Consider the following 27486-nt stretch of genomic DNA (forward strand, 5'->3'; position numbering starts at 1 on the left):
GGCAGGCAAAGGCAAAAAATAGATAACTAGAAGAGACACACACACAAAAAACATGCCCCCAGCCGCTCTCATAACACACGACATGCTCTGTGGAAAACAATAGAGTCATTTTAGCACGTACAGGGACTGAGAGCGATGGCATCTTGGGGCAGAGGGCTTGAGGGCTGGGTGGGGGCCGGTCGGGTGTCGGGGAAGGAGGGGTGCTCTAATGGGCTTGGGGAGGTCGGCGAGCCGTGGTGGAGGCCCACAGGAGGCCCTAGCCTGTGGTCTTGCCTTGGGCAGGCCTGCCACAGCGGCATTCAGGTGGGCTGACAGACTGAGGGATAGGAGGGTCTCCCCATGTGGCCTGCCATCAAACCCCCCCAACGCACACCCTACCAACCAACCACACAGATGTTGTGATTTGGGAAGCAACAAGCTGTGCGGAAGACGCAAACAAAGACAGGGGAATCAACATGGCTTCCTTTCAATGGCATTCATTAGGATCTCAACGCTAAGATCACTCACCATTGAAGGAGCAACCATTTTCAGCTTTACTTTATAAGTGGTCCTCACTACTGCTTATTATAAGATGGCACCATTTCTGTCTACACGCTGTCAGAGGTGGGCTATCTATGGACAGTTCAGAAACCTGCCAGTGCCTACCAATTACATCATCGATAGGTATTTCAAAATAATAGAAACTACTGCCTTTCTCTAACTGGAAAGTTAGCATGCTGAAATAGAAGCCATTGTTCTGGCATCAAAAAGGAACAAATAAATCTTGTTTAAATGACCAAACCTGCCTACCGATGATGGCATTGGTAGGCACTAGGCAGGTTTCTGAAATGTCCACAGCCCACCTCTGAGACGCAGAGTGAGTGGACAGAAATGGTGCCATATTATAATTAGCATTAGTGGAGAGTCTGAGGACCATTTATATGAAGATATGGTTGATGAAGTGCTCCTTTAAGTGACCTCTAGTTCATTCTGCCAGTGTCCTATTCTTAAACCTACTAGAATTGTAATTATTTAAATTTAAATAAATCTATATCCATAAATACAGTCAAATCTTCACCCATGCCACGCAGAGAGGAGTGAAGAATGATGTAATTGATCCCAAAATCAATTATAGCCATTTATAGGCATGACATGGAAGTGAACCTGGGAAATGTACCTTGTGTTTGCACAGGCGCTGGAGTACAAAACAGAAAGGGAAGCGGCATGAATGCGCATTCCATCTGTCTATATCATCCCTTATGCCTGATTTAAACTTGGTTGAGTGCCGTGTCACGCAAAACAAAAATAACCAATCTACAAGCTCACAACGCATCGCAACGCGCTGCGAGCTGTTTCAGCTATTTCTGGTGTGTGACACTAGCGTGCAACTAAGTATAAATAAGGCTTCAGTACTCTTCAGGTCTACAAAGACCAGCCTTTTTTTACTCAGGTGTGTTATTAGTCTAAATATAAATCAGTATTTTAGTCTGAGTGTAAATCAGACTTTAGTACTCTCAGCTCTACAAAGACCAGCCTTTCCACTCAGGTGTGTTATGGACCAGCGCTGAACCGTTACACAGCAGACCTCTAGGCCCCCAATCCTCCCTGAAGCGCCATCCATGGTCCACTCACTGTAGGAGCTAAAGATCAGGTCGGGCAGGCCGGACTTTCCCCTCTTGACCAGGCAGGGAGACGTGTGTGGAGCCTCTGGCGTGACTCTCAGCATGGGAAAACAGCGGCTTTATCACCGCTGCTCAAACATTCATTACACGCACTCTCCTGCAGTTCCCTCCAAAGGGAGACAATAGCGCCTCCATCAACTCCCATCTGAAGATGCCGATTTAGGCAGAGGTGGCAGAGGAGCAACTTCAAAGTTTTTGGCCCCCGGGTGTGGACACACACGCGCGTGCGCGCACACAAACGCACGCACACTAACACACACACACACACACACACACAGACACACGGCACACAAAGCAGGAGTTGGGAGGGGAACAGGGAGAGGGGGGACAGCCCAGGAGCATCTCTCTCCAGTCAGTAGGGAGGTCATTACTAGGCCATGTTTACATCTACACACAGTGCACACTGATGTGTGCTGCTGTTTTAACATTTGGAATGTTCTACTGCAGCCACCACCGCGGGCAAAATAGTTTATGTTGTTGCTGTGTGTGTGTGTTCTTGTGTATGTGCAAGTGTATACATGCACGAATGTACACAGTAAAATCCTCAATGTTAGTGTGGCTCTGAGACTGCACAAATGTACAAATGACTCAAAGTCTCAGAGTTACAAATGGATAAACACTGAAGATTTTACTGTATATCTGCTTGTGTCCGTGTGTGTGTGTGTGTGTGTGTGTGTCTTTTTATGTGAGCTAGTGCGCGTCTGTGTGTGTTGATGTAGCGAGGGAGAGCTTAAATAAATATGATCAGTGAGAGATGTCACTTCATCATACTATGTACTGGGGAGAGTTGCTTCAATTGGAGGAAAATATATTTTCAAATGTTTGAAGCTACAGTATGTGTGACAGAGACTGTGCTGATGTTTTGATATTGACATCCTGGGACAGGCAAATGGATTCATTATTGTAGCAGGGACAGGAGCGAACCATTTCAGGCAGAGTCCCTGTATCGGTGCAATGGACAGGGGAGTGCCCAATGTAATCGCAATGGCCTCGGGTTTGACACCGGCTGGAGACCCTGTTGTGTTGAGTGTCCTTTCCCTCTCACTCGGTTTCCTGTTCCACTATCTAAATAAAGCACACACAAATAAACCTGAAGAACCGGCTTATTTTTTTATATTCCTGTATCGGCTAGGAAACCAGTAAAATCCTGTGTTAATTGTTCCATTTGTAACTCTGAGAGTATACAAATGTAACCGAATGGACCATTCCCGGACCATTTGGTTCCATTTATACATTCTCCTCTGTGTTAAACGAACACAGAGGATTTGACTGTGTACAATACATGTACAGTAATGTGATGGTGCACAGGAATATTGACAACTTAACGTCGCATTTCCTTTTTTTTTACTGACCAGTTAACCCGCATTTCATAAACAAGCGGAGTAACTGCACATGGAAAAACAAAGTCAAAGAAGTAGTACTGTGTATCGGTGGAGTCAAGTGCAGTGCGATGGCACATTTGAATTGGAAATGTGGTAAAGATGATGATAACAACCTTGTGCACTAACGCGGCTGGCAAGAAGAGGGTTAAATGAACAAAGCCTTGGAAAAGAGTGCAATTCTCCAGCTCCTGCCCCAATCCTCGCAGTTACCCCCACAAAGTACACAAGAAAAAAAAGGAAAAATAGCATCACGCATATCATTCATTAGCAGCAAATAAAAGAAATTCTCTCTAATAGTGGCCCCAAATCCCAGAGCTCCCAGCACCACGGAACGGGGAACTGAAGGAAACGGGAAGGGAAAAGATGCAAAAGAATGCCGACTCCCTCAAGTGCTTGTTAGGCCCAAATTATTATGGCGATGAATAATTTTAAAAAATAAATAAGAAAATAAATAGATAAATAAAGAAAGAAACATTTATAGATCTAAGTATTATCAGAGGAGCTGCGGGCCTGTTGCCAAGCTCTCTGGGCCCGTTTGAAATCTGCCTTTATTTTTCACTTTGATCTTTAACTGCTAACCTATCCGTCATTTCACCTGATCCCCTGCTAGCGCGTCTTCACCCACTTCCTCCCATTAAAGTTTGCCTACCTGCCGCGGCGCTGCCCGCACTAAATGGTAATCATCATCATCACCACCATCATCATCGTCTTCTGTGCTTTCACAACAGTAATTAACATGCTGCAAGGGGAGCGAGATTAGACAGAGAGATACACAGGAACACAGAGAGCTGGGAGACCCATTCACAGCAGAGGGACAGAAAGGCAGAGATGGAGAAAAACAGAAAGAAACTGGCCTCTCCTCTATTTTTCATGGCGAGCCGCCTAAGTGGCGGGCCGCCTAGAAGAGTACGTATGTCCCCCGTATGTATGGATGCACGTCCCCACATTTGTGTGTGTGTGTGTGTGTGTGTGTGTGTTTCTGTCTTTCCGCGGCTAATCTTGCAAACCACTACACCAATCTGCGCCAAATTTTGTGTGCATGCTGCCAGTAAGCCAAGGAAGTCAATTGCCGAATATTATTCACATTCCGTGAATAATTATTTTTTAAACATAGGCCTATTTTTTGTCACGTGTTGTGAATTCTTAATCTCAGATCCACCGTAACAGCGATCAGTCTTTCCTAAATATGGAGCCGTGTGGAACTCCATAATTTGGACGTTAAATATGACCCATATTGATGTGAGATTCTCTGGCGGAGAAATGCACTCCACCGAACTGCAAACCTAGTCATTTGCTATCCATAGCTATAGCAACAGATTAGGCTACACAGGGAAGCCATGCCGTTATTAGAGCCCATCTAGTTTCTCCTCTTCGCTTCTCCTCTGCTCTTCCCTCTCTTCTCCTTCTTTCCTCTCCTCTCTTTTCTTCTCCTCTCCTCTCCTCCAACTCCCCCACCTTTCGCCTCCCGAGGACTCTGACCAGCAGCAAGGGGAGGGACATCCCAGTCCCGAACCCTGGGCCCCAAGCTGTGATTGATATTGTAATGAGACCATTCCCCTCAACATCCACCACCACCATCCATCCATCCATCGGTCCCTCAACTCTTTCCCAGTAAACCCCTCCACCCTCCACACCCCACCAGTGCTCCCAGAGCCCCTGAGCGGCTCGCTCCATTCCGTTTCATCACACATCAAACGGGCCTGACGCGCTCCACACAGGCAGGACCCGGGGACCGCAACATCTGCACAGGGAGGTGCGTGTGCATGTGGAGGGGATACACCGGCCTCCGAAGAAGAAGGAGGAAAGGTGGTGTTTGGGGGGAGGGGGGGGGAACATCGTGCAACAGAGCAGATGTCACCGGGACCCGAACAGCAGGTTGGGGGGAAGGCCGCAGGGAAAGAGACACAGAGTAAGGGACCATGCACTTCGCCACCCACCCAGCAAGCCAAGTCTGTAGGAGAGAGAGCGAGAGAGAGAGAGAGAGAGAGAGGGGAGAGACCCCCCCCCAGGCTCCCCTTCTCACCTTGCAACCTGGCCCCCCTCCTGTTAGCCCCCTTTGACAGTACAATTAGGTAATTAGTCACCCTCACGCTAATAACCTAATTATTATATGCGTGTTTTTCTATTGCAAAAGCCTTGTCCTCCACGGGTGCTCCCTAAGGGTGGCGGTGGGTCCCGGCGTGGCGGAGACTCAGAGCGGAGAGAGCGCACAGAGAGACCTCGCTGTCTCGCTACCAGTCCCTCTGGCACAGAGAGCGCCATGACTCTCTGATCCACACCAAAAGAACCACCCCCCCCTTTAATGGAGACAGAGAGGCCGCTCTTTGGAGAGGGTCAGGGTGGCTCTCACATCCATTAACACCACGACTATTTCATCATGGCTTGGTTGTGGCAGCCAGGAGGCTGCAGGGACTCTGTGATCTTGCCTCCCGCCAAAGCACAGACACTGACATTTCCCCAGTTAGCGAGAGTGGCAATCAGGAGCGCTCTCTGTCAATGAGTCATCAGAGGGGGTTCGTTAGAGAACAGCTGTTGACGTCAGTGCACACTGCCACACGCATTAACCCGATCTGAGGAGTCAAATTTTAATTTCTCTCTTTTTTTTCTCTCCCCTGTCTGCTACACTGTTAAACCCTGAGTGTTCATTTGAGTCTGAGAGTGTACAAACGTGTTACATTCATACACTCAAATTACAAGTGGATAAATTAACACTGAGGATTTTTCTGTGTGCTAATGATGCTTTCATCTGGCAGATGTGGCATGCATCTATAAAAGGTCACTTAAATGTTACACATAAACAACGAAATAAATACATAATACATACGTTAATAATAATACAGCAACATTTTTCATTACTTGAATTTGTGAGAGTTCTAAAGTAAGATTTCTGGAGTTCTACTGTATAATGCAGAGTTTTATAGAGCATTAAAGAGCATTATAGTAAAGGTATCACTGCCTTTGGTCCCAAAACGACACAGCTTGTTTCTCATACTGGTGGATTTATTGTGCAACTCTTGCAGGCACAATTATCCAACGTAAAACTGTACAAAAAAGCATAAACAATACACTCACATAAATAATAGAACATAAAGTATAAACATTGTAGAAATACAAACAAAAACACACCTCGCTGGCTGCATATAAACCAAAGGTAATGAGGACGAGTCCAAGTACCCAGGAACAGACAGCAATATACAACTGCAATAAATCAATGCAATTAACTTAACCCAATATTCAAACCATATAATATTGACTGATGACGCAATTCAGGAACAAACAAACAAACAAACCTTTCTCTGTCCTGCGACACGTTCAAACGCTCGATCCGTCAATGAGCGGAAGTGTTGGTGTTGCACACTTGTGGGTCTCAATGAAACCACACCATATAAAGGGTTCCAGCACAATCAAGAGAATATAATAAGCACTTCCGGAACCTCAATTTCATGAGAAACCCAAGTTCAGGGCAAATAAATTATATAAGAATAAGGAATCAAAATATAACCAAATTATAACATATTATGGCAGCTACAAAAGGCAACTATTTAAAAACAATATTATATAGTATACAGTTTGTATAGCTTCATGTATTTGTTGCATAGAGTTTTGATCACCTGCTATGCGCGCAGTGACAGGTGTTGTGTCACCCTCATTATGATTCACATTTCTTTTGTCACACGGCGGAGCGTTGCCTGCAAACAGCTGTTTTCCGTGGCAGATTAAATTAGCGTTTGTCCTGAGTCCTGACACACAGGGAAAGGAAGCGGAGATAAGGACCAAGGCCCCGCGTTGTGGTTCTGCAACAAAACACATATACACAGCAGCAACGTATTCAAGTCAAGTCACTGTTGAAAATGAGCTAATAGACATCAGAACCCACACAACACCAATGAGGAATTGGTGCAGACACTACGTTTTAAAGTGCACTCTGGGGGTTGTTATTGAGAAAAGCCTGACATGGTGTACATTCACGCTTGTATATGAATTAAATTTTTTACAATGAATAAAACATCCAGACTTCATATGCAGGATTTTTTTTTTACTAAGGAGACAAGCGTCTAACCATGAGAGAGAGAGAAAGAGAGAGAGGAGAGAGAGAGAATTAATGGTTTCAGCCACTAACAATATTTCTCCTCCATAACAAACCATTGCAAATGGATCGCAAGAGTAAGTGCGAGGTATGCAAGAAGGCTTTATTAGACAGAGCTGAATGCATTGCTTTAGCTTGACGCTGAAGTCGGTACACTTTATCACGGTCCAAGTAATGAGAGATAACTTCTCTGCGTCTGCGGGAAAGCAGGTCCACCACCACCACAACCCCCATGCATTTTTTATCAGCCACAATTACTCAGAGCTTGTTGATATTTCCCATTCGTTTCATTCGGGAACATTTGCATCAGATAACCAGAGGCCTGCTGTAGGGCTAACTGAGCGTACGCTACAGTAAATTATAGGTCTCCGACTGTCCAACAACATTCTGGGGGATTTGCTAATGGCCAGGCCGCTCTGCACCAAGAGGTCAGCCAATTCCTCTTGACGTATGGCCTGTTGTCAACTCGCCGCACAGCTTGTGCTTACAGATTCTAGCAAGTTTCACAGTCAAGTCTTATGAATGCTGATTTATATGTTGTGATTGCATGATGGTGTTTAGCGCCTCGCAAACTCCATTTCTTTTGGTACATTACCAGTGGTGGAAAAAGTACTCACATTCTTTACTTAAGTAAAAGTATCAATACTGCAATGTAGAAATACTTTGTAAGGTAAAGGTCCAGATTTCACAATTTACTTGAGTGAAAGTACAAAAGTATTGGTATCCAAATGTACTTAAAATACCGAAAGTAGAAAGTACTCATTATTATTAAGTTTTCTAATGTATGAAATGTATACAAATCTTTTGAAAATAGCAGATCTACAAGCTCTCAATGTGAGCTTGTAGATCGGCTATTTTCAAATGGCCGAAATGTATATAGGACTGAAGTGGTGACTAGTAACTAAAGTTTTCAAATAAATGCAGTGGCGTAAAAGTATGACATTTGCCTCTGAGATGTAGTGGAGTAGAAGTAAAAGTACTGACAATTGGAAATACTCCAGTAAAGTACAAAATACCTCAAAATTGTACTTAAGTACAGTACTTGAGTAAATGTACTTTACACCACTGAACATTAACTCATCAGTAGACAATCCTTTAGCAGAGCAGTGAAGCCTAACACTTACACTTAGCCTAATAATTATTATTTGTACAGTGGTGTGAAACCGTGCTACGCTTAATTAATGCTGAAGTCGTTTGAGGGAGATGAATGCCAAATATCAATATTTTCCATGACAGGAGAAGCTGGACTGAGGTTGACTGACAGACAGACAGGCCTCGATCTGCCCCCCCGATCAGGTGACACTTCAGTTCCTGCTTTTGGAATTGTCGTGATTGGCAGGTGGAGAGAGATGTTAGGAGGTCCTGGTGGAGCCCTGCGCCGTTTATGCAGATTAACACGTCACAAAGTACAAATGAATAAATAAACTGGTAAGCACTATCAGGCATTTAGCCCGAGGGGATGGCATCATTACAAGATTAAACAAAATGACTAATCACAAAACACTTCGCTTCAAAAGTAGAAAAAAGTCAACAGACGCAAATCTAGGGGCTAAAAAGCTAAGTCATCTTAATTATTCAACTTCAGGAAAACAATGCAGTGAATTTATAATTAACTCACTCACAGAACATAAACGCAGCGTGGTGACAGCTGCATCTTTGAACAGAGATAGGCTACTCTAGGCAAGGAAGCTAAAGGACGACTTTTATTCTTGATGAAAGACAGACCGATCATCACCTATCCATCCTATTTATACGATGACATGCTGGAGAATCACACAGTTTAGGGGGGAAAGGGGGAAAATACCCATTCCCCAACCAAAAAAGTGAATAGGATCACAGAAAAAGCACATTAATCCCAAAGCAACCAACCGACCAGCATGAGAACCAGAGGCTGCGGCCCTCGGGGAATACTTTGGGTCAGTGTAAAGAAGAAGATAACATACAATGAATAAACAAAGCCAATACAAGGTGTTTTGACACTCAAAAAGAAATCCCATTTTCTTTGAAACCCAAATGAGCTGACGTGAGGTCCTCCACCCAATGACGTGTAGCGTGATCAAACAGCCGTGCCGCTGCCCACGAAATGCACCCGGGGAGAGAACACATTCTTAGATGTTTGACTCTCGAGCCGAAGCTGATGGCTTTTGTTTTTCACTGCATCTTTTTTCTTTTGCAGTAAGCCGGGCAGCAGAGCCATAACCCGAGCTTGAACTTTACCGAGGCCTCCACCAACTTCACTGTAAACACACCATTTCTCTTAAATTGGTCTAAAGGTGCCCCCTGGTTTCCAAGCCTTTCTCTCCCCATGCCTTTGGACAACATCCTCTTTTGACCTTCACACCATGCCGCGGCCCAAACCTCAGCTATTGATTTTTATAACTATCTGTTTACTCCTCGTCTGCACACTTTCCCAGCTGCTTGGCGAGCATTGTTTGGCCCGAGGCGATCAGCAAGGCTCAGCTTGTTCCACTCTTTGATCATCGTTCAGCCAGCGGATTAACATATGCACACTCTCTTCCTCCCTTTGTCACTGAGCTTGATAATAAATCTATGGCCTCCCTCTCTCTCTCTCTTTCTCTCTCCATCTCTCTATCCTTTTCTCCCTCCTTTCTCACCATCTCTCTCTCTCTCTCTCTCTCTCTCTCCAACGCCCGCTCCAACATGGAACGAGCCATAAATCAATCACCCTGCTTTGTGCGTCTTGTCCGACATGGATGCAAATCACTGAAGGATCTTTGGGTAAAGCTCTGCTTATTAAAACCCAATGCCTGACTCATTACAGCCCACTCATGCACATGCATGCCGCCAAGATGAACAGCAGGTAGCACGCGCAAAACACATGAACATTGGTATGCTGTGCAGGGAACGGTGGAGATAAAGTACAGACAGACGAGATTAACTGATTCTGCAACTGTTACCAAAAGGGATGTCAGACAAGAAGAGCGTTTGCCAAAGCTAAGAGAAGAGAATGACGAGCTAAATGAAGTTAATTATCAGGTCAGTGCCGGAGGTTGCAGCCCTCTCGGAAACAAGTCTTAATCTGAGGAAAAAACGGCACTGCGAGGCCTCTCCTTCATACCTGCCCTTGCTGTGCAATAAGTGTACTAATTAAAGTGGTTTGAGCCTACAACCACCCCAGTTAGCTCACTTAAAGGGCCAAGGCTTCTGGGTAGAGTTCAGAACGCTCCTGATAGGCTGTATGGAGTCGGCAAGTAGGCCACTGTGTGTGTGTGTGTGTGTGTGTGTGTGTGTGTGTGTGTGTGTGTGTGTGTGTGTGTGTGTGTGTGTGTGTGTGTGTGTGTGTGTGAGAGAGAGAGAGAGAGAGAGAGATAAAAGAGGGGGCAGAAAAAGAGGGAGAAAGGACAGAGAAAGAGAGAAGGAAGAGGAACAAGAAAAGGTGTCTGTGCACGTGCGAGAGAAACAGTGTGTGCGTGTGTACTTTCAGGTAGACAGGTGACTTCTTTTTTTTTTTAAACAGCCTATGTGGTTTCTCTAATGACCACTGCAGAGACGTGGCTTCACTCCCCATTGCCTCGCTTATTTATTACGACCTAATTATATCACTATGTCAGCGCACACAGCCAATATCCTGCCCTAAATGCTATAATGCTCTGGTGGCTAAGCTTGTACTTACAGACCTTATGTTTCAAAGCCATGTACCATTTAACCACAGCTTCTGAGGCGCGAGGGGCTGGGCTGGAGGACTGCACTATTTCCACCCAACCTCGCAATATATAGCGCATTGGAGAATGCGAAGGACGAGGTGGTACGGACAGCATGCGGTGAATAAAAATACAGTAACCACACGAGCCGAGGACTGGCAGAGCAGAGCTCTGAGGGGGAGGGGGTGGGGGGGATTTTATACGGGTTCCCCCTCCTCATCAACAGGCTGGTCTGAGTGGGCTGACGAGCTGCACGACCCACAAGGTGCTGGAGCTGGGGCCCCATTAAAAACCGGAGCCCAGCTTGCAGGAAAGATCCACGTCCTCTCACCTCTGCAAAAAAAAAAACACACACACACGCTCACACACCAAAAAAAACAATCCGCTCGCCCCGACAGCAAGACAATCAGCCGTGCGTTGCACAGGGTGAGGTGGCGATGACCCGCTGTGTCCTGCACAGCAGAGATGAGGCCGCTCCTACACACTGATGAGCACTTTGGCAGACATCAAACAGGCCGCGGCAGACCTCCCCATGACCCGCCTCCGCTGACCTGTCTCCTGCTCTCTACTTTTATTTGAGGTTGATATGGGAGGACGGATCGGCAAATATCGATCATGGCGGGCTCCGTAAAATTCTCCCTCCAGGTTTGAGAGGTGATTACGGGGGCCCGGGCCCAGCTGATATAGTTTTGGCGCGCACACGCTTGTGTGTGTGTGTGTGTGTGTGTGTGTGTGTGTGTGTGTGTGTGTGTGTGTGTGTGTGTGTGTGTGTGTGTGTGTGTGTGTATTGTACACAGTACCGGCGTATGTGTACATGCATGTCTGCATTTCCTCTGGTTTTCGTACTCTGTGTCAGCGAAGTCTAGGAGAGCAGTGGTTCAATTAAAGTGAGTTCCTCCAATCATCCAATGGGAGACAGCCGTCTGCAAGACACAGCCAGGAAACAAAACACAGGAAAATGGGCTATAAAGCATGGAGAATAATGCATGTGAATCCCAATCATCGAAATTCAAATGAATTGGATGCATCCCCAACCTTCCCTATTGTTCTATGTCTGCCTTCTGTCGAGGCCTCAGAACTCACCAATAAGCGGGAATAAAAAAAAACGGGCTGCTGATTCAGAAAGCTTGCATTAGGAATGGGCTGTTATTAATTAAGCTTGTGGGGTAGAGTTTTTGACAGCGGCTCCCGAGTGGCAAGCGGTGTGGATCTTGGCGCTGACCTGTCCCTGCGGGGGTAGGCACTGTGTCTTTGAGGTGGGGGTGGGGTGGGGTGTGTGTGTGTGTGGGGGGGGGTAGCGGGATGGAGTGGAGTGCGGTGCGGTGGAGGGTTGGTGGGCGGGCGGGCGGGAGAGAGAGAGAGAGAGAGAGCGAGACGGGCGGGGGCTGGCTCCATGCCGACAACCAGGCTTGCCACGTCTGTGTGCCCGCTTTGAAGTGTCACCTTGAGGGAAGAGCCGATGGCCGGGAAACAGGGAGGGCGGGAGCCGCGGCTAGGAGTGGCATGGTTGGCATTGCCAGACATGGCGCTTTAATATTGCATGGGCTCCCGTCCATCTTTCTACACACTCAGGACATTCCTTCTGCTTGATTTAGTTTGAAAGTAGATCTTTGTTTTTTTTCCCCCTTCTTGCTCCCCCCTCTCACCATGCTGTGGCTCAACACCTGTGCTGGGTTTGTGCTCATTCTGGCCTGAACAAATGTCAAGCTCTGCAGTCAGAGGAACTTTAACAACTCCCCACGTTATGAAACCTGACAGTGTTCCGTTTGCTCTCCTGAATGACTGACTGTAGGGTGATGCCCGCTTTATACTTCGTCGTACAACCGGGTCAAGCGCCGGAAACAGCCGATCGGCAAGCTCACAGCGCGTTGCGGATGCGACGCATTGTGAGCTTGAAGATCGGATCGTAGATTGTAGATCGTCATACGAGGGGGCATAAATTAGGTCTAGTCTGTGTGCATAATTATGTCTGTACACATTTACATTTAACACATTGATCATCCTCTACTTTGGACAAAAACACCATTTTGATTGAGATAGTACATGATTAATTTCAAAGTTGTGTTATGCCTCAGAAGTCTGCATGGATAGAGGAATAACATCTGCACATTTTAGTAAATGTCCATTCTGGTGATCTTAATTGCTAACCGCAACTAGATCATTTCCCCCAAATGGCTTCTTCCTCTGTGAAATCTAAGGCATATCATTAGCGAGGGAAGAACATTATACTTTTTAAAAATATATTTCTTTAGAGTCGTACCAAGTCTCGCCTGTCCTGCTGCCAAGGCAGTTATATAGCACAGAAGTGTGTATCAAGCACAGTGTTGGTTTGAGGGAATGCAGGAGGGGAGTTTTATCAGCAGAGGCTTAAGGAAAGAGGTGTTTTGAAGTGAGGAAAATGTATTAAGAAAAATAACACTCACACACACTTTCTACCCACTTGAACAACCGGCCCAGTTCACAAATAGCAGTTTTAACTCCCCTGATTAGCACTGACATCTGCAGCCTTTCATCTTTTCCACCATCTTGTTTTTTTAATCTGATTAACCCAAACGGGCATCCTTTAATGGCCTCTTTTTTTCTTTTTTTTTTTAGGGAAAGCTGAAAGAGGAAAGATAATTAAAATAATTAAACCACAGGGACTGGTCCGTGCATGCTCATCTCATCTCGCCTTTTCTTTTCTTCTTTCTCTCCTTTAAGTTTTGAATCTGCTTTGCTTACTGATTCAAGGGGGGGGGTGTATGAGAGTGTGTATGTGTAAGAGAGAGAGAGAGAGAGAGAGAGAGAGAGAGAGAGAGAAGACTCATCATCCTCGTTTAATTGCATTAAGTAGACTCTCGAAGGTCCAATTTCTCCCTCCAAAACCAGCAGTCAATGTTGGGTCTGATGTTTAGGTGCATAACAGGCATGTAAACGTAGTGGTGGTGGGGGAGGGGCACGTTTATAAACAGACTTTATATAGTGAATATTTATTTAGTCTATTTCAGTGTGTTTTGCATAAGGCCTTAGATAAAAAAAAGGGGGGAAAAAGTATCCTCTTTAATGATTATTTATTCATGGACTTTTAAGCTTTTAATGAGGACAAATGAAGCCGTTTGCCAGAGTGTCAGTATGTAGTATGTGTACCAAAAATTATTCTTGTTTAGCATCTTCGTTTGCATCGTGCGTCCATGAGGAATAAACACTAACGTTTAAATATAACTAAGATTTTGGTGCAAGACAGTAACTCTATCACTTTTGACTTGATTGTGCATGAATACAGGATTTGCCAAACATTTTGATGAGACTCACTGGTGATGCTTTTGTAATTCTATTATTGTTTTTAAATGTTTCCCTCGTTTTTAAGTGACTAATGCAGATAATTGTAACAAGACACCTAAATGGCTAAATGCATTTCATGTAAGCAAAAACTACAATCACCAACAACAAAACTGAGTGACTGCACGAGTGTTCAAAATACTTTTTCATTTTAACTTTATATATATATATATATATATATATATACACACACACACACACACAGATTTTCTGTTCCTGCCAATTAGGAAGATTGGAAGTATAGTTATGAATAAAATAGCAACTTTATCAATCACTGACCATGAGAAACTTTACAAATGTATGCTCCTTTCTATTAATTATTCACCCCTGTTATTTATTCTCAGTCATATGAACATGGGTGTCGTATGCTTTGTACCCTACGTTACAGTACACTTCTACACCGCGCTGAAAAAAAGTAGGCTATCTAAGTTATATTTTGCATTAAACATAGGTATACATATCTTGAATATTATAATTACATATCTTCAGATAAATTCAAACTTTACTTCTTGTCAGAAGAATGAATTCTTGCATGAGGGTTTTCTGACATTCTCCTCAGAGTGCAGTGCTAACTTTACATAGCTCATTGTCTCCTCTGCTACACTTCCCCTCATTCAGATCATTTTCATAGTGCTTCATTTCAAGTTGGCAAAAAGGGGGAAGAATCCCTTTGCTGGAAATACTTAAGATTTATATTTAAATTTTCATGAAATCTTTGAGAACATTGAGGAGCAATTTCACATTTGCACTGACATCTAATTTCTCAAGTAGATTCTGAAAGCACAAATTGCCAAGGATTCCCTATGTGCCCAATTAACCTGCATCAATTTCCTTGACCCTACGGAATGCTGGTAAATTAATCATACCACTTTTTCCCCCCTCCGTCTCTCTCATGAAATACATATGCACGCGTTTGATAAACTAATCATACTTGGTCGGTTTATACTCACAAAAAATGATTCAGTCCCCGGAAGCAGTGTGAGACCCAGCGGCATGGCCCGGGGAATGATGTCATAAAACACACAGATAGTACGTACACACGTACACACGTACACACACACACACACACACACACACACACACACACACACACACACACACACACACACACACACACACACAGTAGAATCCTAGACAATATGGTCACTTTCTGTATGAGGCGAGCTATTCGCTTACATGTCATTTTCTTGACACAATTACATTGAATGTAATCTGCCAAGATTAGCAATTAATTAAGGCAATAAGGCACTTGACTGTGTCTAAGGCAAGCACTTTCAGGGCCAGTTCATTCACTGACTGCTGTCAATTCATTATTAGGTGCTCTGTAGGCTAGCCTAGTGCAATCATGTCCATATTGATTGGCAAAACGCCGCATAACCAGACTTCTCTTACATCATGAATATTTTCATCATGTTTTGACCTTACAGTAGGCTGTAACACGGCAATAGCCTAAGGAGTTGTTATCTTCAATCAACTATGTAACACTAACACCACATGCACTCAACTCTCTTACCTGTTGATACCGGCAGAGCTACGCTCATGCTATGTTTTTGGAACAACAGTGCCCTCTAGTGGTATAGACGTGAATAGGTCTATTCTCAGACAAGACAACCGCCAGAAGAATTTGAACTGAGATTGTGGGGATAAAACCAGAAACTAATTGTTGCTCTCTTTGTAGCTTCGTGGAGTTTGGCGTTTTAGTTGAACTATTTTTAGGATACGCTGCTCTTCTTGTTCTAGAATATACGCAAAATGAACTGTTAAAACAAACAATTCAAGAGACATTTTGACAGGCAAAGTCTTGAGTCACTGATGGATAGTGAGTCATGCATGTCTGTCAAAATTATAACCGAATTATCTTTTAGAAATGTTGAACAATAAACCTCAATTAGGATATTTGGAAATAATTACCCAATAATGTCAAGCCTTGGGGTTATCAGCTTTAAAACGACATGGTTATCAGTATCAGATCCCCTACCAAACCCAGAGAAAATATGCGATAAATATAGATTTTCACCCAGTCATTCGCCACTGACGACGACACAGGCGATAATTTGTTTATCACACACCAACCACAACCCCATTTGACACACCGAGTTCCTTCTGCATCGAGGTCACTACAACAATGGCACTTTAGCTTTCACTGATTGGTCAGCTGCTGCCATATTATCAGGCCTAGGGTAGTTATCACCCTCTTTGTGTCCTTTCACCCAGGGCAAATAAAGGCTGAGTAGCCTATTTGTAGTAAAAAAAAAAAAGGTTGCCAAAAATGCTATAATATAAGTACTTTTGTCAAAAGGATAAAAAAAAATTATTTGGTGCTTATATCCGTTGTCGTCCTTTGAGTGTAAATGTTTTATGTGAATATTATTGCAACCCATTTTAGATATTTTTGGTTTCCCTGCCATGATGACATTATTCCTCAGGCAGAACAGAGGGCCATGGCCCGAGAACATGTTTTTAATCCTTTCTTTTTTGAGTGACAAAAGTATCCTGTAAATTTAACTCTTGTGTAAAAGTCACATCCATGTGTGTGGTTCTTTTCCGTTTTGTCATGTTGTTCATTCTACCATAAACTCTAGGTGACACATGTCAGCTTGAATTCCAGATACTCAGCTGATGAGCTCATTACTGTTCAGTGTTATATGAGCAGCCAAAAGAAGAAAATATATTGTAATAGCATATCATCGCTGTTGGATGGAAACCTTGAATCCAAAATGTTTACTTTTCAGGAAATGAAAAAAGAAAACCTGTTTTCCAATGGATGCAATGGGAGTTATGAGATTTAGTCTAATGCTTCTTAGTCAATACTTTTCATTGACCAAAAATGTGTAAAACTCACAGGCGAAGTTGTTCAATAGCACTGATTTAGGAATATAAATAAATGTTGAAATAAGGTTTCTACACTCAGTTACTATATCGACAAAGGACTTCGGATTAAAAATGTTAGATCAACACATTTCAGCTTGTAGCCTTTATCAGGGTTAAGTGTGTTGAATATTTCCTTTAACAATTATACCTCATTAAAATAATTCAATAAGTTATTCTGCATTTAACCTATCCTAACCATTAAGGAGAAGTGAGGCAGCCACTGATCAGCACCACAGCTTCAGCTTGTAGATCTGCTATTTGTGTTGCACGACACCAGCATGCAAAGTATATATCAGACTTTTGGCCAGTGCCTTGCTCGAGAGCACTGGCAGGAATACGTTCCTTATGTGCATGTCTTTTGGTGTGGGAAGAAACCCACATGAACACAAGGAGAACATCACACAGAAAGGCTCCAGTCAAGTTTGAACCCAGGATGGTCTTACTGTGAGGCGACAGAGCTAACCACTGAACCACCTTGACACCCTGATTGGTCCACCAGATGGATGGACCAATCAGGCTTGGTCTCCTTGTATATAAAGAACCTGTACTTATCAGCATCTCTCATGGCTCACATCTCATCTCAATCTGTCAACTTCCATCACATTGTGTTTGGGAAAACAGGGATTAAGGCTGCGATGCAGAATTTATTTTAATTAATTATTTGTTTTACCAATCTGTATGGTAGAGTATGTTAATACAATACAACATAACTACAGTAGCACATCTGCAGTGGTGATCTCCCTACTCTTCCATTGATAAATGTAAGGTAAGACACCTACTGGTGCACATGTAGAGTACTGCCTGGACTTCATAAGTGCGGTATCTCCCCAGGCCAAGTGGGGATTCGGTCTTGGCAGAGGGGCAGAAAAAATGGGTTACGGTCCCGGGAAGGACATCATTCTTATGGATTGCAGCTTTAATATTAATTAAATCAAAGTAAACTGCTCATCTGGCATAGCAACAGCAGATTTTCACTTCAGTGGTACTACCCTTAAAACTGGTGAAACTGACGGTGGTTAACCTTACAGAAAACAAACCAACAGTTGATTGTAGTGCAAAACATTGAAGACGATCTTTATTGTTCACAGTTAAACACAAGCAACTGCTTTAAGAACTTCCTTTTTTTTTTGCCTTTTTGTCCCAAATCCTCCAGCTCCAAGTGGAGACCTGGTTTTCAAACTCTGCATTCAGTTAGCACTGATTGTACCATCCGACTTGGTTTGCTGTAGTTACTATGGTTGGCATTTACAGTGGATTGTTGAACATGCTTTAGATAGCGAGGCAGAAGGAAATGACAGCAGTAGTTCCCGGTGGACAACAGGATTTAGGCCACTTTCAAAAGATGAGTTTATATAATACTTTACTTTTAAAAGCATATGAGGCTGTTTGAACTGATGGAAATTAAGTTTTCTTTAACTTCTCAAGAGTGCAAATTACTCCGTCAGAATGCATTGTCAGCTTGGCACTTTGAAAATATCAGCTGGTACATTTGAACAAAAAACAAACTAACAAAAAAGAACAAAAATGCTGTCCAGTAGCCTATAGTTTGGGATAATGTAAACTGTTACTACCGATGTCTGATTTAAATTAGATATGTAACTGTGAGCACCCGTTATTGTTCAAGCAGTACCGGGATAAAGGTTGGAGAAAAAGAAAAAAAAAGAATAGAAAACATCAGGAAGAAAAAAAGAATCCTAAAATGTCATACACATTCCTGTGAAACACAAGTATGACCAGTCATAAATAACACACACACACACACACACACACACTCATAGATGTCTGAGCAGTCGCAAAGAATCACACATTCTCTCTCAAACAATCACATTCTCTCTTGCCGACACATATACGTTATATATATATATATATATTACTATGGAATGAAATTGTACACAGTAAAACTTGTTAAACGTTAAATTAACACTTTTTACTGTGCACTGTATATGACCTTTTTTGTATGGAAATGCAGGTAGGCCTAGGGTTTCTTTTTTTAGTCCAACAACACATTGGTCATAACTTCAGGTTTGTCATGGACAAACTCCAACTTTGCTACATACTGACTGTACTATACTACTTTCATGTACACAGTAAAATCCTGAGTGTTCATTTAATTCTGACGGTGCCAAATCTAACCAGTGTACAAATCCAACCAAATGCCTTACGGGTGCATTACATTAACCACGTGAATCCTAGCATCCCTACTCTGTGCATGTCATCATAATAGGTGAAAATGGCAGATCTACAGTACAAGCTCACAACGCATTGTGAGCTTATAGATCGGCTATTTTCGGTGAAAAGATTTGGTGTAGAGGGGGAAAAAGCAGGACACCAAGTATAGACCCTTGGGAGACCCGGTCTCCCACAAGCATAAAGGGTTTAAGATGGTTAAACTACTCACTAAACACCCAGGATTTTACTGTGCAACACTGGTACATATACCCACCAGGGCCTTATCGTTATCAACTACATATCTGTCCTTTAAGGGTGAGAAGATTAATCAAATAATTGATCATCAGAAAAAAAAATTAATTATGTTTTAGTAATCAAATGTTTAGCGATGTATCTATCATGTAACAATGTCTAATATTTGCTAATTACAACTTCAACGAAATGTGAAGGCTCTTCTTTGTTCCATATTGTAACATGACAAGTTATTGTTTCATCATATTGTAACATGAAGTTACTTTTCTGTCATAATGCTGCTGGGTAAATATTAAGCAATTTGTCTTGTTTGTTTTGGTTCAGATAACTTATTATGATGAGCATTTATCATTTAATACTACATCAATTTTACTGGCATTTTTATGGTCTAAATTAATCACATCGCAATATCAGTAGAGAAATGAACTCAATTATTGTCGACAAGCGACTCCGTTGTGGGAAGAAGCATAAATTGGGATGCAATGATACTGATAAAAAAAGGCTCACATACTATGGGTGTCTCTTTGAGCAGCTTAAGGCCAGACTCACTGCATTTACACCCGGCATTAACATGCATTTCATATCAAATCCAGATATATGATGCATGTTAACAGCAGGGGTAAGAGGGGCCTGGGTGATTCCTTCTCCCTAGCAGTCACGCCTTTTTTATTGTCACATTTCTCTTCAGGGGAATGAAATCAGTTAAACCAGGAAGTGTGAAATCCTGTTGTCCACTCCAGGGAATGGAACAAATAACACTGAATTCAGAAAGAGCTGTTGACTTGTACTCTTTTGCTGATCTACGCTTGTAGGTCTACCTCCAACCTTCCACCATATACTTCAGTCCCCCGCCCCCCTCTCCTCTCTCTCTCCATCTCAGTTGTGTCTCTAAAGCATCATTTATACTCCATTGCGCGAGGGTGTCACTTGCCAAAAATAACTAACTACAAGCTAACAACGCGTCACATTGCGACACGTTGTTAGCTTGTAGGCCAGTTCTTTTTTGGTATGAGAGACCATCGTACTACGGAGCATAAATTATGCTTAACTGTGCTCGTGATGGGTCTCATTGTAGTCCATGATTCTTAACTGCTGCTGCTGCTGCCTGGGTCGCGTAGCGCCAGCCGTAAGCCTCCCTCCACCAGGCCCGGCCCCACCCTTCCTCCTGGGGCTGTCCTGGTTGGAGGAGGCCCGCGGCGGCTTGGCTTCGGACTCCTTGCCGGACACAGTGTAAGGGCTCCCCTGGGCAGCGGGAGCAGAGGAAGGGGCATGGGCCTGGGTTGGAGTAAGGACAGAGACGGGGGTTTGTATACGTGTGGGTTTGGGGGCGGGGCTTGCGGGGGCGGGGCTCCCTGGGCAGGGCGGTTCCACACACAGCTCAGTCTTCAGGCTGTGGGCGAGGCCGGCGAGACGCCGCGCCGGCGGCTGCTGCTGCTGCTCCTCGTCACACTGGCTCTCGCTCTTGTTGCGGAACAGCTCCCGCGCCCGCATGCCCAGGAAACTCTTGGTGCTGGGGTAGGAGCCCACGGTGAGGGGCGCGTCTGGGGGAGGGTGGCCCAGGGCGAGGTGGTTGCCATGGGGACAGGACAGAGACGGCTCCACCAGAAGGGGCATGGGAGCATCTTGGCCGCCGTTGATAGAGTTTACCGTCGCCTTGGAGGGGTTGCTCGCCTTGGGTTGCCCGGGCGATAAAGTGCTGCCGTTGCCCCGAGGAGACTTGTGAGGCGGTCTTTCGTCAAACTCCTCGCTGGCGTTGGTTTTCATTGGTCCGTCTGGCATCATGTCGCTGTGGAAAATGACGGCACGGAGGTTATTGGAAATTAGGATTTTGCTGTGCACAAGTCACAATATTTTCTATAAAGATTATTATTTTTTGCTTCATTTAAAAAGGACAGTGAAGAGGCAGGAAACTGAACGGTCTCCAGCCTGCATCGAACAGAGGTCACTGCGATAGGACCTTATTCGACATTATGACGAATAAACACAGCTGAAGGCAATAACATTTATTGTGGGTGTGTTTCATTTAGGTGTGCCAGCATGGACAGCTCCTGTACAGTTAACTTCATGCTGGCACACAGAAATCGGCTAAATGAATCACACCCACAATTAATGTTATTACGTTCAGCTGCGTTTACCCATCAAAAAGGTACTGTGAAACTGTCCATTAGGGTATGGTCACACATACGCATCGGAGTGGGAGTAGCCAACGCATACCGAAGTGTCGCACATGTCAATTACCCATTTTGTTGGCACTGTGGGCAGTGTCTACGCTTCTGACACACATGTGTGACTGTGCCCTTATGAGCAAAGCAAGTGACAGTGTCACCAAAGCCTGACATGGGGTTCAGGGACATGTGCAATAAAAATTCAGATGAACAAGTTGGGGCGCCGATAGCCGAGTGGTTAAGATGCATACCACATAGGCTCTGATGCAGTGAGTCCCGGGTTTGATTCCCAAGCCCGGCAGACCTGCACTGCATGTCACTCCCAGACTCTCTCCACTACCAATAAAAGGCAGAAAAAGCCCAAAAAATATCTTTGAATATTTTTTTTGGTACATAAACATGTATGAGAAGAGCCCTGCTCTGTCAAACTGAACGGCACTGTCAGTGCACACCACTCTTTATTGTGCGTGTGCCAGCCCCCGGGATTACAGAGACACCGTGACTTTTGATCATAGATTATATGGTTGACCTGCTACCTGGTCCCCAGAAATGTTATATACTGTACATGCTAACAGGATAGAACTCTTTATGACACCTTGTCTGTCTTTCATTTGTCTAAGGATTTGCCATTCCTCCTCTAGACCACCCAATGTGGTTAAAATGTATGAGGATGTCTTGCCTGTATATTTTCTCTTTCCCTATGTAAAATACAAGATTCTCTGGCAAATGAGACTCCTGATGTATGAGGATCACCATCACATTGGCTTAATATCGACTCATGCCGGTAAAACAAATGATTGTGTCATGCCCCATGTGAATGCACTTCAACAACCAGTATAGTATAGTGTATAGTGAAGCAGCCAAGCAGTTTTTACTAATAGAAGTGTTTAAAAAGATCCATATTGTTTAAAAAGATCACTACCTTCCTTTTGGAAAAGGAAAAAGACAGTAGGGAGAGAACTAGACTTTGGTGAAACTACAAGCGGTGGTAATTAAAAAAAAGTGTCAAATCCAGTTATTTGTAATCAGCTATTGGATCATGTCCACAGACATGAAGCACAGACATGTAATCTGGATATACTGTAACAGTAATACCCAATTATCATTACTTAGGAAATAGGCCTGTGGCACTTCATCTTTAACTATTGATTTTTGGTCCATACATAAGCATATCTTTCTGAAAATAGAAAAAAATACGTAGTTTGTCTCTGCAAGTTTGTACGTTTTTACCTAGACTCTGGAGTGTGTGTATCAGCCCTGCCCCCTGGCGGTGAAGTGGTGGGACTGCAGGCAGGAACCTCCATCTCCACTCTGCTATAGATCTGTAGGAGCTCTGTCTGCAGCTGCTGAGTAACTCTTCTCTGGGCCTGGTACCTGCTCTCTGATGCATGCAAGTCATTCCTAAGAACAGAGAAGAAGAGAGAGAGTGAGGGAGGGGGGGGGTTGTTATTAAAAAACAATTGGAAATTATTAAAGAATGACAGAAAAACAAGTAAATACAAAAATTGGAATATTTGGGTTCAACTGACGTAATTCATCATTACCATCATCAACACGTTGCCAAGTAAAAATACAATAAAACAATATGTTGTAAGACACTAAAAAGACAAATAATGCACTGCATTCAGGCAGATATATGTAGGTGTTATGAGAATAGTAAGCATCACTATTCACTACTACACCCCTGTAACCTCACACTCTGGCAAGATTCAATATAGGGAATACGCAAAGTGATGCTATGGTAGTCTGACAGCAATGAAGTATGTCTACAGCTACTATTTGACTTTTTAAGTATAAAATAAAGTTTTGTTTCAATACAAGAGGACTGGAGTGTGTCCTTGATAACTAAAAAATATATAATCAAACACTCAAGAGCAATGGAGACATTCGGGTCAATAGGTTCTAGAAAGTTATTTCAAACTTTGCAAAGACAAGAAAAAGTACTGGTGTAACAAAAGGATTTATTCGATCATGCCTGGCCTTGGCATTTCGGCAAAAGGCTTCGTCACAGTGTTGTGTTGTTTTGTATGTTTTAATTTATGAATCAAGTTTTGACGATGACGGATCACTTAAGAGGAACACAATGCATATTCTTTTAACCACTCGAGTCCGATTTATACTTCCACAAGCTCACAACGCACCGCATGAGTTGTAAGTTTGTCGTAATAATTAGAAAGAAGCGACTGAGCTTCACAAAACCAGAGCCAAAGATCAAGCACAACAAAGAGTTCACAGGCTGAGTTCCCAAGGCTGTTTATAAAGATAACGAGGGATAGACTAGAGCCGCTGGGGCTTTGAGAAATGTTTGAAAAATGTCCCCTATAATGCTAATGCCCTGCAATAAAGGGTGAAAAGCAGCTAACCCATTTAGACCGGCAAATAGTCATTTTTAGATTTCTTTGGGCTATTCAAAAGAATTGCAGATCTACATTGAAAAATCGTGAAAATGTGTGCAAATCTTTTAACACATCGGGTGCCAAACACGGTCTGAACCGTGTTTGCGCAGAGTAGCGGTCCGGTGCCGAACACGGTCCAGACCGTGAAATATGTCTTTTTGTTTTTTTCGTTTTTCTCCACACGGGCGGGGCTAGAGCAGCTCTGGGAGTACCCATTGTGATCTTGAGAAGGATAGGCCAGATAGATCACCGGAAAAACAAAAACATGGCTCCCATCCACTTCCTGTCTATTTCCTTCTTTAAAACACCTATATCTCCGAATCTGTTTCCGGTGGGGAAAACCGGTCATGCGCGATGCGCGATCCCCCCCCATTGTAACTCGCGAGTGAAATGTTATCGTTCCAGGCTGTAGCCAGGGTCATCGCGCAACATGAATGGATGTTTTTTTTTACATGGATTTGCTCCTCGTGGAGTCTAGAGCTTTAAACAGCAAAGCGCAGTCAATGGGGAGAATGCTGGCACCCAACGTAAGTTGTTATGAAAAAATGCTGGCACCCAATGTGTTAATATATATATTTTTTTGAAGCGAACATTTGTAAAATATTTTGTTCCAGGGACCCCACCAGAAGCAAAGATTTGAGTAACGAATGTTCTCTTTAAAAAATACATATGTATATTTAAAGAATTGCACAAATTTTCAAGATTTTTCAAAAATATCTACAAGCTCATAGCGCGGCACTCGGTGCCGCACTATGAGCTTGTAGATCTGCTATTTTTGAACAGCCCAAAGAAATCTAAAAATGACAGAGATAGATGCGTCCCCCCCGGATTGAATGGGTTAAACCCATCTATATCTGGGGGTAACCCCCAAACGTACTTAGCCTGGCATTTCACGTCCTCCAGGAACTTCTTCTGCTCCGCGATGAGGTGCTCCTTCTTGGAGAGGTGGGTTTCCAGCTCGGCCACACGCTGCTGCGCCGCCTCCAGCTTCTGGCCCTGCACCAGCATGCTCTGCCTCAGCCTCTCCACCTCTTTCCTGCAGGACGCCTGCAGCATCTGTGCCTCCTGGACACAGAAACACACAGCGAGGGAAGGCGGAAGTTTGGGTGGTTCAGAGTTATTGTGGCCGAGGCGGTATGAGAAATCAACCGCTTAAAAAAATGATTTTTTGAAAATCTTGTGGTGGAAAGTAAACTAAGTACATTTACTCAACTACTGTACTTACTGGAGAATTTCCAATTTTCTGTACTTTCACTTCTACTCCGCTACATCTCAGAGACAAATATTGTACTTTTACTCGACTACAATTACTTGAAAACTTTAGTTACTTTGTAGATTTTGATTATTACTACAAAACATGCATTAACCACTTTAGCCCTATGCATACTTAGGCTATTTGAAAATAGCCGATCTACAAGCTCACAACGCGTCGCGTTGTGAGCTTGTAGATCTGCTATTTTCAAAGCATTTTTTTGACATTTGGGAAATGGGACATTCTGCAAAATTCAGTACTTAAGTATATTTTAATGCAAATACTTTTGTACTTTCTCAAGTCAATTTTGAATATCTGACTTTTATTTGTAACAGAGTATTTCTACATTGCGGTATTGGACCTTTTACTTAAGTACAAAATGCAAGTACATATTCCACCCCTGTTGAAAATAGCCAATCTACAAGCTCACAATGTGTCAGCACGACACATTGTGAGCTTGTTGCTTGTTGTGAGCTTGCTGTCACTCCGAGTAATGTCTCAGTCTTTAACAGTGTGACTGTATTTACAGAATCTCACTCCTTCGAGGCATTCTGGGTTCCCACTGTTAGTTTGTTTCAATTCCACACATTAGCCAGCGAGAGGCCTGTATGTCAATGTGTATTTGACAGCTGTATTGTTCTGGGAAAACCCAGCATACTCCTGTAATCCATTTCAGACAAGGCAGCCAGCTCCAGGACGGGCAAGGCAACAAATGGAGGAAATAGAATACACGCAAACTCGGACAGACTGACCTCTTCCTCTTTATTCCTTTTCTTATGTCAGCTTGTAGTGCGCGCCAGTCGCTCCATGCTACATTTGAACGGTGTGTGACGTAGGGACACATCCTTAAAGGCGCAGATCGCCACAACTTCACACTCTTTCAGAAGTTTCCCTTTGTCATTTCCTGTTTGTACCGGAGTTTATGATTCTTGATGTCATGCAAGTGGCATGAGCTGTGATTTGTCCACTTTTGAGGGGACACACAGACATGTCATACATAACATAGACAAACGCAGTACTGGATGGCTTGGCCTTTGGTCACCCTGTAAAAATTATACGTTGCCATCATTTATTTGGTAAAAACACTATTTCTTGCTACTTAAAACACTGTATAAATATTGCCTGATATTTTATATTCGTCTTCAGAAATATGAATGAATTCCCAATTCACCCATAACTTACCATTCAATTGGGAACTCAAGAGTTTCCACTATATGGAAACATACAATCTTATTGGGAACTCAAGAGTTTCCACTATATGGAAACATACAATCTTCTGTCTGTACTATATCTTGAACAGCTCCATCACGCTTTGCGTAATACAATTGTTGTAGTTTGCATGGTGTCAATATATCTACAGTGTGGGTCAGATTTGTCAGCATATGTCTGCGCCAATGTCACGAATAGAAACTGCAGTATATTTGATAGGCTCTGCAAATCAATGAATGAATCCGAGTGTGATTATTACACTTCTTAAATGTCAGGCTAAAAAAGCTTTGACCGCAGAGTTCTACTAGACGTCCAACAAACCCAATTAGTGTCCCTCTTTTCGCCTCAGTATGTTGTCTCCTTCTTCACAGTCCTTAGCATCCTGTCTCACAAATGCACACACGCACGCACGCACTCACACAGTGCATAGACAGGTGCAGGCTCACGCACAAACACAGACGGCAAAGTACAAAAGCGTGCAAACAAACAGCCGCATGCGTGCGTGCGCGCACTCACACACACACACACACACACATATACCTTTGTGTTGTCAGGGCCTGCATGGTGTAACTCCTGCATGGACAGCTTATGTGCCTCCCCAAGGAGTAGCAGCTGCTTGTTCAGGAAGCTCATCTGCTGCTGGGTGCTCTCACTGTTGCTCAACTGAAGGACACACAAGACAGCCAATGACAATCGAGGACAAAACAGCAATTACGCTACAAACCAAACCTGTCACAACCATTTGTGAACATATAAATAATCTGTCGGCAGCACGCGATTAGTCTTTCATATGAGCTGGCATCGCAGCGCCTGGGCAAGACTGTAGAGCTTTGTGAGTCTTTCAAACTCGAGCTCGGTTAATGAGCCGAAAAACAAACAAAACCAAATAATTGTGATATTATATGCGATATTAATATGATATAGATTTTTGGGGAATTGCCTTGCACTGAGCACTTTGAGGTAACCAGTGGACCAAGCAGGAATTCAGTGTCTTCCTCTAAAACACTTCCACATGGAAGAGCACTTAACGTCATCCAGCACCTTTTAGTTAAAAAGGATGGT

The 27486-nt window shown here is 43.5% G+C and overlaps 1 protein-coding gene across 3 annotated transcripts in view; it reads right to left on the reverse strand.

Moving 5' to 3' along the window:
• Positions 1-18295: 18295 nt before the first annotated feature.
• The window catches only part of tsc1b (TSC complex subunit 1b), a 40780-nt gene continuing 31589 nt past the window's right edge, over positions 18296-27486 (reverse strand). For all 3 annotated transcript variants that reach the window (XM_080419960.1, XM_080419959.1, XM_080419958.1), the window contains exons 20-23: positions 26965-27087; positions 24841-25028; positions 22798-22968; positions 18296-21188 (exon numbers count right to left, since the gene is read on the reverse strand). In XM_080419960.1, the coding sequence (XP_080276086.1) occupies positions 20447-21188; positions 22798-22968; positions 24841-25028; positions 26965-27087 (1224 nt within the window). In that variant the 3' untranslated portion in view covers positions 18296-20446. The remainder of the gene's footprint in view (positions 21189-22797; positions 22969-24840; positions 25029-26964; positions 27088-27486) is intronic.

Source organism: Gymnoscopelus braueri, assembly GCF_963280865.1.
Source record: "Gymnoscopelus braueri genome assembly, chromosome: 22".
Classification (NCBI taxonomy): Eukaryota; Metazoa; Chordata; class Actinopteri; order Myctophiformes; family Myctophidae; genus Gymnoscopelus; species Gymnoscopelus braueri.